Source organism: Pituophis catenifer, unplaced genomic scaffold (genome assembly GCF_029215685.1).
Source record: "Pituophis catenifer annectens isolate HBS135680 unplaced genomic scaffold, rPitCat1.0.hap2 SCAF_7, whole genome shotgun sequence".
NCBI lineage: Eukaryota > Metazoa > Chordata > Lepidosauria > Squamata > Colubridae > Pituophis > Pituophis catenifer.
This window is the reverse complement of record NW_027256887.1, coordinates 64,095,969-64,109,422: the sequence shown is the minus strand read 5'-3', so window position 1 is coordinate 64,109,422 and position 13,454 is coordinate 64,095,969. Positions and strand designations below refer to the sequence as shown.

General features: G+C 35.4%; 1 protein-coding gene across 1 annotated transcript; it reads right to left on the bottom strand.

Moving 5' to 3' along the window:
* Window positions 1–7,823: 7,823 nt before the first annotated feature.
* Window positions 7,824–13,130, bottom strand: IFT27 (intraflagellar transport 27). Its single transcript, XM_070947529.1, has 6 exons — window positions 13,061–13,130; window positions 12,463–12,522; window positions 10,461–10,520; window positions 8,489–8,606; window positions 8,113–8,222; window positions 7,824–7,967 (listed from the first exon to the last, which is right to left on the bottom strand). Exons 1-6 carry the CDS (start codon window positions 13,103–13,105, stop codon window positions 7,869–7,871), a joined length of 492 nt encoding a protein of 163 aa, XP_070803630.1. The 5' UTR covers window positions 13,106–13,130; the 3' UTR covers window positions 7,824–7,868.
* Window positions 13,131–13,454: the final 324 nt, after the last annotated feature.

Genomic DNA, 13,454 nt, shown 5'->3' with positions numbered 1-13,454 from the left:
AAATGAAATGGATCACAACTTAACCCGCTGGGATTTGCAGTTTTACAGCTTGTCCCCTTATGATGCTGACAGTATTCTCACTTTACTTCAATAGCAACAGAAGAAGACGGACTAAAAGGAGGTAAAAGGGACCTAGAAGGGGGTAAATACAGAGCTGAGACTAATACTGTATATGAGAAGCATTATGTAAAGGAACAGAAGAGAAGTGACATTCATTAGTACAGAGGAAGAGAAACCAGGAAGAATGACAAGGTAATACTAATAAATTAACACAAAAAGAAAAAAGAATACATTTTCACAATGTTCTTCTGAATGAAATATTTAAAAGAAACCAGTGTGAACTGCAGTTTGAAATGCACACGTAATAAATATATCAGCTATTATTGCTCATTCAGATGCATAAGGCAGTGCAATGGAGTGATTGAAATATTGGACTGGAACCAGAGAGCCCTAGAATCAAGTCCCAATTAACTCCAGAGATCTTTCAGTAGCTTTGTGACTGTCACTTTTAGCACAATTCACCTCCTAAAGTTGCTATTTTGAGATAAAAGTAGGGAACTTAGTGTGTAAAGCTATCTTGGGTTCTCGTGTCATGGATTTTTTTAAAAAAGTGAAATAAAGCACATTTACAACAAAGTTGGAGCTGCTTCTGTAAAGCTGATAAAGGGAATTCCATATTACAGCTGAAGACGGGAATTGTTGTGTACATAGTGAAGATAGACTTTTCAACATGTTAAAATGAGAGATGGAGATGTGGAATTTGGATAGCAAAATTTTTTGGGTCAGCTTTGAAAAAAAAATGCATTCAGGCTGCAGGAATAACACCATATATCAACACATCATAACCAATTACAAAGTGCTGTCTAATTTGTTCAGAATGTCAACATTTCTGCCACACAGTCTCTTTGACTGCTGTAACTTGCATATAGACCAACTAATATGGATTTGATGGAAAGATTTCTCCCTGAAATTGCCACTACTCGTCAATTATTTGTATGACCAAACTGATATGACATCTATAAAATTAAAAAGAGGAACCTTAATTACTTTTACCCTTTTAGACTGCAGCTGAGTTAATGTGTCTCCTCTATACAGTTGAGTGGCATATTAAGATACACAAGCATGAAAAGCAAACTTGAGTAAACGAGGACGGATCATGTGGATTTACAAAAGCAAGCAGAACTGCTTTGTCAAAAAATACTTAATAGCTCACTACATACATACACTATCTTAGAAGAAAATAATCAAAAAGATAAATGAGCTTATGAAATATAATCCTAGCTAGACTTCAGTTTCTAAGACATTAGTTGCTAAGAAATGCACAATAAAGCTAAATTTCATTACAAACAACATTAGCTAAAACAAACTCTACTAGTTAAAGAGATCAGTATTTATTCATAAGCAACAAGACAGCTTGCCCTTAAAGACAAACCATTTTCACTTTCTACTAGTTCTTATAGTTTGACTGATATTAAAACTAAGTATCATGGTTAATCATAAACCTGGTTAACAATTAAATTTTAAGTAAAAATGAATTATCACATTATGCATAGGTGTCCATGTTTAAGGAAATGACTGGCTTTGTGGACAGTTAATATAAACTTGAGATATATCACAGAAGTGCTTTTATGTATGTTCCCTACATATTTGCAGAGGAATAAAAAGCAATGCTATTACAGGTAGTCCTCAACTTATGACCACACTTGAGCTTCAAATTTCCTTTGCTAAGCAGGACAGTTGTTAAGTGAGTTTTGTCCCGCTATACAACCTTTCTTACCAGTCATTAAGCGAATCACTGCATTTGTTAAGTTAGTAACACGGTTGTTAAGGAAATCTTAACAACCTTTGCTTGTCATAAGATTGCAAAAGGTGATCAACTGATTCCTGGACACTGCAACCATCATAAATACATGCCAGTTGCAAAACATCCACATTTTGATCATGTGACCATGGGGGATGCTGCTACGGTCATGTGAAAAAGAGTCATAAACTCACTTTTTTCAGTGCTTTTGTAACTTTGAATGGTACTAAATGGTTTTAAGTTGAGGACTGCCCGTAGTGAGTTATGATGAATATAAACTGAGTACAGCTTTCTGGCTGTGTTTAAGCAAAGTTTATTCATCATGTACAAAACCATGGGTTTATTCAATTAACCCAATTTTCTGGATTCGTAAGACACACTGAACCATAAACCAACACATATGCTGCATTCAATTTATGCGAGACTAAATATGGTTCTACGAGTTGTAGGACTGTAGTATTTGGGTCTTTGCCCAGAAATCATCCATACTGGACTGGATGGACATTTGTAAAAATATCTAAAGGGAAGCCTAGCTGCTTTAGAAAAGAATTAGCTCACCTTGTTATGGTCTTGGGGTATGGTGTATAAGCACACGTATTCAGTGATGTAATAAGACTATTCTTTTTTATAAAGCTATGTGGCATCTTCCACTCCCATTTGTTCAGGCAGGCAAAGCTTTTCTCATTCATTTTATAGAGAGATAAACTAAACTCATTTTACTTTAACAGCTAGAATATAATAAAATCAACTCCCCTTTCCTCTGATGCTATGTTGCCTATCTAGCTCTTTAGAACTTGTCTAAGTAATATAATTTGGCCCCTGCTGTTTATCTACTGGGATGTAAATAAGACTTCTTTTCCTGCATGGACTATGTGTCTTGAAATTCTAACCTCAAAAGGCATCTTGGCTAATGAGAAGCCATCATAGATCCTTTGGCTATCAGTTCCTCATGCCATAGTCATGGAAATGTTAGGATACCTGTATACATGTCCTAACAGATCTGTCAATATGCATCCTCTGATGCAGCGAAGATGCATTAAATTGATGTATTAACAGCTTGAGGACTTGTGGTGAAGCCTCCATTCCAATTCTAACACCTTCTCTTGAGTCACTCTGCAGGTGGTGCTTGAGAATCTATGCAGCTCATCCATTTCATCTTGCTCCTTCTTTATAGCATAGAAACTTGAGATCTTAAGGAGCAAAGAATCTCTTTAAATGTTAGTCAGCTGTCAGCAATCAAACTATTGGATCTGCTTTTATTTCTCAGCCATATAGTCCATCCAAACATGCTCATTCCTGTTGAAGTTCCAATTGCTTGAGAAAATGGTGGGGTCCCCACATTATGGTGAAAAGATGTTAACAAAAGGGGCCCAGCTGATACCACCCAATGCCTGATAACCACTTCCTATTTACCTGTGCATTAAAGCCACACCTCTGGAGGCTTTCTTGGTGGTACCCTTACTTCAGAAGAATGGGAGAATTATCACCGATATTACAGCCACATGAACCATTTGCACAAAATATCCTCATATAATGCAGAAATTCTGAAAAAAAAACCCTGCTGTCTGGGTCATGTAGTAGTTGACCCAGATATACTGTCCATTTTGCCATTACAGCTTCTACTCCAATTTTAGTCTCCCAATCTGACATCATCAAAATTTCTTTTTTCCAGTGTTGTGACAAGTTTGCTTTTGCAATTTTTAACAAATATCTTAGCAAGCTGTGATTTTTTGTTTTGTTTTTGTTTCTGGAATTATACCTAATAAAAATATATGGCTGCAGTTTGAAATGTATTGTTTGGATTTTTTTTGAATATGTTGATTATTTCTTTATGGTACCTTTGAGGTTTTTAACATAATCGCCACATTTGGTAGAATTGTTCTTGCTTTGTTGTGGCATTTCCAACCATCAGTCTTGATTCAAGCTGTTCCTATTTCCTCATTGCTAGAGGGACAGATGAAGTCATTTTGTCAGCAACTACCAACTCCGCGTATCCCCGTCTTCTAATATCTCAGTATCTTTAAATGATCTGGTTATTTAATCTCTCTTTTATTACATCTGTATGTAGCCTATCATTCTGCCTTCGTACCACAGTTGCTCGTCTCCTCTGACCCTCCCCAAATCTTGCCTTCCTACAGCCCATCTTGTTGCATCTCAAATATTTCCAAGCTCTTGCTCTCCGATATGGCAGCAAAATTTTTTTGTTGCTGACCGCTGCATTGCTAGGAGACAAACACATGCCTGGCCTTGTGCAGGCCAGTTTCCGCCTGAGTGCCCCAAGTCACATATCTCCAGCATCATCTCCAGCACTGAAGAGCAGATGGTAAAATAAATGAAAGCAGTCTTGCTAGGAGAATGAAGGGGATGCCTGCTTAGGATAACCCTAATTCAAATATATTTTAATTCATATTAATACTCTTGATTATCACATTTCAATTGTTTCCTAGCACTGTGAAGTAAATTATAATTTTGGTGTCAGTATCAACTGGAACATACCAATGGCTGGAAAAATCCTAGACTCTATCTAGGATTTTATATAAAAAGATTCATGGTCAGCTAAAAACAAGACAACATTGAGAGAGAGATGATGGGCTTTACGAACAAGGTAAAAGTCTCATGTCCAGTGCTAAAATTTGTAGTATTTTCCAAATTGATGACATTCATAAGTAACAAACACAGAGCCAAGAAATAATTAGTACAATTTCTGCTTGGCGAAGAAAAATAGGTTTATAGAAAGTAGCCTGTAAGTCTTCTTTAACTATGTGCTCTCTATCCCTTCTCTTCTGCTAGCTGTCACTTCTGTTTAGCCATTTTTCCTATCCGTAAGGAATGAAAGCTACACCATGTAGTGTAGTATGAAGATAATGTTAAAGGAGCATTGCAAGAATGATTACATAAACATCACGGGGGTGGGGGTGGGAGGGAAAATAAATACATTCAAGAATATGTCATTTTGATTCTCTTTGATGCAAGAGGGAGCAATATTCAGTTATTATATGCTAAAAAAACGAAGGGTTAGGGATTACAATTTTAATCTTAAAAATTGTCAGGGTTACCGCTGTATTCTATTCAGGACTAGCCTGAATTTGAGCAGTATCAACTATCAACAGCAGTAGAAGCTGTTGTGGTTCAATTCTTGCCTAAGAAAACTGTTCTTAGATCTTCAACCATGATAATATAGAGAATAGAAAGAGCTTTGTTTAGAGACTCAGCTTTTGCATGTAACTCTCCCACTAAAGCAGAATTTAATTTGCCCCTTTGACACAATCATACATTTGTTTATATTTAAGAGCTGTGCATCTCTCTCACAGAGGAAGTCTGTACAATAAAATATTAAAATCAGTATACAAAATTTAAGAGGCAAGAAATGCTAGAAATTAATCAAAAAGTGGGAGGGCTTATTAGCCATAAACGAAATTTGGAATACCAATGTAAACTATTATTGCTGCATCATTTACTTGTTAATTGTCCCTACAAAATACAGACGTTTTAAAGAAAAATATTTTTAAAAGAATGATGGCTAAAAAAATATGTTCACATATTGATGTGAATCTTGGTAAAGAGTCTAGATTACATTCAAATGTTATATTTCAAGCTACAAATGTTTGTTTTTCCAATATTAGATTATGGATTTGCTTTTCTTAATGTTAATCCAGAACCAACTATGAAGTTGGACTAGGCTATCTCCATTATGACTTATGAAATAAGCCATTTCAGGTGTAGATTGCTCTGCCAATCATATTGTGCTATTTCTGCCATCAACTATATGCAATGCTCCATATGGCCTCTGAGCTCATTATGCAATCACAATCAATGGTTATCAATGGCTTGGATTCAATTCATGTACATTTTACTATACAAGTTGCCATAATAGATCAATTCTAAGAAATGATCTGCTTTTTTAAAAAACTTGCATGGATTTTTAAAAGCACAAATTCATCAAATCCACCCAAGATTCCATGTCTGCCTGCTTGCTTGCTGACCTGAACTTGACTATGTTCAAGTATCGTCAAATGAACCTCACACGTAATCACACCTTTTTTCATTCATGCTGCCATCTGACAAGTACAAATAGGACAATAGCTCAGAAAGGTTAAGAAAACTTCATATCTGAATATCCCAAATATAAATCTTCCTTCAGGATCATGTTAACAAAACCATGAATGGAAAAACTTCAGATGATTCTAACGTCCAGTACAGGACTAGAAATATGGTAGTTGCCAAACTGCCCAACATTCTCAATTTGCAATTTTCTCTACCAATTATTTCATCTTAACAAAGTACACTTAGAACATGAAAGTCAACAATGGTAGTAATGAGGAATGCAATATCCTCTTGGACTTACCCATATTTAACTGTATATACTGAAATAATTAATGTATTTACCTGTTGATCTCTTCTAAGTATCCAGCAACATGTAGCAACATTAATATTAATAAGTGTGTGTGGGATACAGCAGGGTACAGCTGGGCTGTGCAAAGCACTTTGTGAAATAACCAAAGCGTGCCATCAAACCTACTGCTCAAGCGTCAAAGCTGTATCTCTCAAAGGTTTTGTGCAGCAATTTCAAGGGTAATTTAAAATTGCTTTGTGTCTAAACATACAGATTCAGGTGGCCAGGAAAGGTGCACAGCCCTAGGGTACAGTTACCAGATTTAAATCTGAAAGATACATTTAATTAAATATTGATACACTCAGAATAGTGTAGCTTGTGACCTAACTATTCAACTCAAACTTGTTGAAAAACATTTGATATGGTCTTTAAATTGCAGATTTTGCTTTCTTAATGAGCCAGATGACCTTTTGCAAAGAGCACTGAGCTCTTTTTCTTTCCACACAAGAAAAAAAGAAAGAAAGAAAGCTAGTCCAAGAAGAGCAACAGTTTCGGAAAGCAACTCAAGTAAATTAGAAGCAAGTAGACTTAGGTAGAACTATCCATTTCTTGCAACAGGAATAAAATGTTTTCTCTTCTGGTAGCATGGGCTGATAGTTTGAAATCCTACCCTTTTCATATTATTCAAATTTACCCAAGCATTGCACCAACATCATTTTTGGTTCACTCATTTTGTATGTAGTAAGATATACCAGATTCAATATCTGTGGATTTCTATCATTTTTGTTTGAAATTAAATCTATGATGGATTTCTGTCCCATTTCTAGCTGGCAGAATCATTATTGAAAGGCTTTTTAAAAACAACAACAATAGGAACTTTTGGAACTATGTGCAATGACCTGCTCTGAGCCCCCAGCTCATTATGACAAGTCTTTTCAGTATAATTTTTCAGTTTAAAATAAACACATTCTTTATTATTCCCAGCAGATTCTTTGTATACCATTATAGTGATGTTAAAAAGTCCACCAGTTAGTTTCATGATATGAACAATAATAGTAAGATATGAAAAAACCCTGGAAAATTGATCTACTAACCTGCAATGTTTTTAGAATATAGTACTATAAATGACATTGTACAAAGTAGTGTCTCAACCTTTTTCCTGCATTAAAATAATTGGTACCCCTGCAGTTAGAAAAGGCAACAAAAAGGACCTATAACAATGGTTTTAGTTACTAACATTCAAATAGAACTCCACCAAATGATATTTTGAGATGGCAGAAAAAAAGTTACAGAAGAAAAGATTTTTAAGGATTAAGAATTTTGACCTTTAGAAAACTAAAGTTGAAATATATCTTTTATATTGATTTCTGAATAACAATTACCTGATATAACTCAACTGTAAGAAACAGATTGTCCGGGTTGTTGAAATGTCCAGAGTAATGGTATGTTTGTTAATTTTTGATAGATTTCTCCTTATGAAATTTGTCAAATATTTCACAGTATTTAAACTCTGAATTCATGCAAAAATGATAACCAAAAACAATGTTTCTTGTAAAAAGGTCCATCACAGGAAAAACAGTAAGCAGATGAGATCTGAAATAATAGTTGAAGAATTATAATTCTCTATGATGGAAAGCAAAGGACCATACAACAAAAACCTACTTTCCATGTTCAAATGATTTTGCCTATTAGTGTGTTTTCTTTTTAATTCACCATATTGTACTTAAGGACACCTCATACCAATGAATGAAAAATTTCTATTTTCTCTTTGTACAATTGGTGGAAAGAATTTGCCACAATGTGAAAAGGAGCTTCAAAATTTTCCATCTCTTTCTGTAAAGAAAAAAAGAAACAATTACAAATGGATGTATAGAGTTATTTCATCAAGCTACTGCATAAATCAACCAAAGTAATCCAGCCTTTCCTCAAAATGAAAATAAATGCATTAAGATATATCCAGTAAAGTAAGGCTACTCACTACTGATATTTCACAGTATTCCAGGCCATTTGCTTCTGCCCACTGTTGTGCTTGTTTGCGCTCTACAACTCTCCTATCACTTAAATCAATCTTATTGCCCACCAGGACACCTAAAAAAAAAAAAGAAAAAGAAAAGGGAATATTGGATTGTTACAGATAAGCAAGCTAACAAGTTAAAAAGAATTGTCTGACATTTATCAAGAGAAAAGGATCACAAAGGAATAAGCTAGAATATAAATTTTACAATTCTGTAATGCATGGTTGAGTAAACTGAAGAAAGCAATTGTTTGGAATTAAGCTTCTGATTTCCAGCATATTTGAGGAGTATGAGATATAGAAACAAAATATATATGCAAAGACATTTAAAATTTCCTACCTGGAGTATGAATGCCTGATGTTTGGATTCTCAGCTTTTCCAGCCATTTAGCAGAGTTATTGAAAGATTGCTCATTGGTGACATCGTACACAAGGCACAGGGCATTGGGCTGTTCCCACTATATAGTAAAAGGAAAACACCATAACTTATGCTGAAATAAATCACCCATATAATCCTACAGCCTCTTCTACATGTTGTTGAAGAACATAATAAAATCCAGTTTAAAATGGTCTCCCCCCCCCAAAAAAAAATCCAGAATCCATTCCATTTGGAAATATCATTTATTTATAAAAGGGGACATGTTTTTTTAATTTTTAAATATATATCTATCCAAAAATGTATGAATGAACAAAACATTTAATAAGAGTATATTTGTTTTGAAGTCTGGAATATCAGCCATATCCAAGGAAACAAAGCGATTTGATTCAAGACAGAAATAAGTTAGAGGAAGAAAAAACGTTGCCTTTAATTGCAATTAAACTTCCTACTTTTTAAAAAAATTAGAGACATTGTTAAGTAAATGTGGGCTACCTTTACTCTTTGAATTATCAATTAAAAAAGCAAATTAAAAGTTACCACTACTTCTGTGTTTTAAACTTGCAAAACAAGAATACATATTCAAGGTCTCTGAACAATTAAGCTATAGAAAATAACACAACTGTACTTTCTAGCACAAGTATCAGACCAGCTACCATTGCATGAAGACATATAGCATGTTTTCTTCTAAACGGGCATATTTGATCTCTGGGACACCTCCTAAATGATAGGTTATGTCAGTGGTGGGTTGCTACAAGTTTGCCCTGGTTCATGCGAACTGGTAGCAGTGGCGGCGGGAGGCTCCTCCCACCCGCCTGGACATCATCAAATACGATCTGCACAAGCGCAGAAGCGAACTGGTAGCAAAGGTAAGTGAAACCCACCCCTGGTTATGGTTTTCTTTCACAAAGCTGCACCCCTTAAAACAATTCATCTCTTCATTTTTTTTTCTATGCAGACACAGGAAAGGAGTGAAATATACTCAGTTAAGAAACTCAGCAAATAAGGCAGTTCTAAACAGCCAGTTTCATTCTTTGACATTTTTATACTGGGAAAAGTAACAAATTAACAAAGGCTTGGGGGCTGCCCTAGTGAGGAACTGGTAGTGCTTTCCATTGGGAAAGAGGACTTCAAGGAGGGAATGGCCTTGGTTTCATAGGCCAGCTGGGAGTCCTGTTGGGCCAAAAAACCCTGAGAGACAGAATTTCTTACAGTTTATCTCATTTCTTTGGTAATGGACTTAAACTTTGGTCATCTTGCATTTGAGCCATTGCAGTGTGCTCTATCTGGGGTTGTTCTTAAAGACCATTTGGAAGCTGCAGCTGGTCTAGAATGCAGCAGCAAAGGCAGTTCCTGGCATACTTAATACGGCCATGTAAAACCAATGCTTCATGGCTCCCAGCTGGCTTCCAGGTACAATTGAAGGTGATGGTTATCACCTATAAGGACCTTCATGGCATAGAGACTAGATATTTTAGGGACTATTTGCTGATCTGGCATACTCAGAGTCTACTAAGCAATTCCACCCTAATGGAACTCTGGAAATAGAGCCTCTTTGTGACAGTAGCTGTGCTCTGAAATGACATTCCCCCTAGAGAGTCATATGTCTGTTTAACTAACCTTGTTTAGACAAGCCCTTAAGATCTAGCTTTTTCCCCTTGGCCTTGGGGTAGAGTGGGTGCACCTCCTGCTAGATTGTCTGATTTGTGAGATGGTATTTATTTTCTCTGGACATTTTTCTATTTTGTGAAAAAAATTGTTCTACATCTTCTATATTGTACAGTCTTACAAATTAAGACTGTGCAGTCTTAAAAATTAGGTGATATATCCTATAACTGAAATAAAACAAAAACATTTTAAATAAGAATCATATCATCCAAACAAACAGCAGATCTTTCAGGAGAAAAGACAGGTGAATGAAGATTTTTACACTTGCCAATTTATCTAGTATTTCAGAAAAGAGTTCTTTGCCTGCTGAATCAAAGAGGAAAAGTTCCTGAAAAGAGAACAAAGATATTGTTTAATTAAAAAATATTCCATAGTTCAGAACAGCTTTTGAATTTTAGAATTTTCAGACATAGCTGGGGGGGGGGACGTCTCTTTCTGCAAGTGGCTAATCAGCTTGCAGAATAAAAGATAAATGTAATTTATTGAGTTAAGATCATAAATTCACACTCCATAGACAGAATAGCTCCAGGCCATACCTAAGTTGCGAAGATGCCATTCTCTCATGCCCCCTCTTCCCTCAAGAACTAGCCTGTGGTGCTGAGTCACCACAATACACAGTGCAATGGAGTGAGTTCAAGGAATGGTCCATAGATCTTGAACTACTTTTCTTTACATAAACCAATAGGTCCAATTATCATTCCCAGTTAACTTAATGTATACTGTAATGAAACTAGCAATTTAACTAGCAAGTTACATATTTCTGATGCAAAAATGCAAGGCTTTCAATGACCATCGGAGCTTAAAATAAATTTGACATGAAAGATGTAAAATAAATTTCACATAGGTTGTGTTCTCCTCTTACTGTGTTTTCTGTTGACACAAATACCTTCAAAACATTTGGCTCAAACAAAAATATACAAAAGCCAAAATACTTCTAAGAAAAATACTAATTCCATGCAAATAAGAGATAGCTATAATATTTATTAAGCTTACATAATGCAATTTGTATTTAAAGAAGGCTGGATAAGGCAGATACAGGTAGTCCTTGACTTACAGCCACAAATGAGCCGAAAATTTATGTTAAGTGAGAAATTTGTTAAGTGAGTTTTGCCCCATTTTATGACTTTTCTTGCCACTTTTGTTAAGTGAATCACTACAGTTGTTAAATTAACACGGTTGTTAAGTGAATCTGGCTTCCCCACTGACTCTGCTTGTCAGAAGGTTGCAAAAGGGAATCACGTGACCTTGGGATACTACAACCATCATAAATATGAGTCAGTTGCCAAGCATCCCTATTTTATTCACGTGACCATGGGGATGCTGTAACGGTCATAAGTGTGAAAAATGGTCATAACCCCCTTTTTTTCAGTGCCATTGTAACTTCAAACGATCATTAAACAAACTGTTGTAAGGCGAGGACTACCTGTATAGTATCAAAAAACAAAGTAAGTAATTTGCACACCTGGATTATTGTAATTGTAATAATAATTGTATTGCGCTGTACATGGAGTTGCCCCTGAAGACCATCTGGAAGCTAAAGTTGGTAAAAAATCCAGAAGTCCAAGCATTAATGGATACCCACCAGCATTGCTGCTATGGTGATTGGTTGCCAATAGATTTCAGGCGCAATTTAATATGCTGGTTATTACCTATAAAGTCCTTTATAGCTTAGGGCCTGGATACCTTAGGGTCTGCCTATCTCCAATCTTTATAGACCACCAATTCTGGTAGAGTGGGTGTGCTCCAGATCTCTATTAAATGTTGTCATTTTATGGGACTAAGAAGAGGGCCTTCTTTGTTATGGCTCTACAGCATCTTTCCAGAGGTATGGACAGCTCCCTCTCTCCTGGGGTTATGAAACACCTTTAACACTTGGCTTTGGCTTTAGGCTTGGGATGATGTGTTTGTGAGCCTGTTTTGGTATTGTTACAACTTTATGGTCCCCATGGTGCTATGTATTTTTAACTGCTTTTATTGTTTGGTATTTATAAGTCACCCAGAGTTCATGGGAGTAGGTGGCTATAATAAATCTGAAATAATAATAGTGCAACTAATTATAAGTTTCTATTTTTTTAATCTGGGAGAAATTCAGATTAAAAGATTCCCAGACAATGAAATGCCATCCCTATTTCTACTCAGCCAATATTAAAGTTCCGCATGCAGCTGAACACAAATAGCTAAACTTAACAAAACACAAATAATATTTCTGAGAAAACTGTCTGTTCAAGGAGTTTTTTAAAAATATAAATCTAAATCATAGCCAATCTTACCACGCTATCATTTGTTCCTGGAATAGGTACTGTCTTCACCAATAGTTCCACTCCTACTGTCTATTGATCAGAACATGGAAAAATATATCAAATAATAGTAAAATCAGTTTATTTTACAACTTGTTAGGTCTCTCAAATGATCCTTCACAATACCCAGTGCAAGATATTTTTCAGTCAGAGAAACTCAAATTTAATTCTAAGATCTTAGCTGAAAAAACAAAATTAGGCTGAAAAATGATTTATTCATTTACAGTAATTTAAATATCTTTTTTTTACTAAAAGCCTTTAAAGTTTATTCTATATTACTTGAGGATGGGTTCATACATATATTTAGCCAACAATCTAAAGTATATAGGTCAGATCGGCATTATATTTGCCAGTTCCAATTGAGCTTCTATATGAACAGGCCACTGTAGGGATGCCCATTCCCTTTGTGTGTGTATGTATGTAGTGGAAAATGGAATTGAATAGTTTTCCCACCTGAAAATAACTGGGTATAAACTGACTCTAGTGTTTTTTAAAAAATATTTTAATATTGATCTTAAGGATCATAATTAATACTTAGTTCCTCAGTATTTCAGTCTATCATAAGGCTCACCAGGGTATAGTTTTTCTGAAAATGAGCCCCATCATTGCAGAACATCTGGACCAAAGCAGTCTTCCCCACAGTTGAATCACCTGCATCACAAATGGATGAAAAAGCTCTTTGATTAAGCCATTTCTATTTAAGAAATAATGAGTTTTCTCCCATTTTATTATTATTGACTATGTTAAACAAGCCTATATTTATACTAGGCTTTCCACAGAAAAGGAAACCCAAGGGTGTTTCAAGGGTGAATCAAGAAATTCAAGGGTGAATCCAAGGTATGCAAATAGTACCCTCCAGGTTTCCTGGCTGATTTGAATTTAATTTAGTTTTTTTTTTTTTTTAAATGCTTGAAGTTAAATAGTTAGCAGGCATGCTACAGAATGAAGCACCAACCTCCAGTATC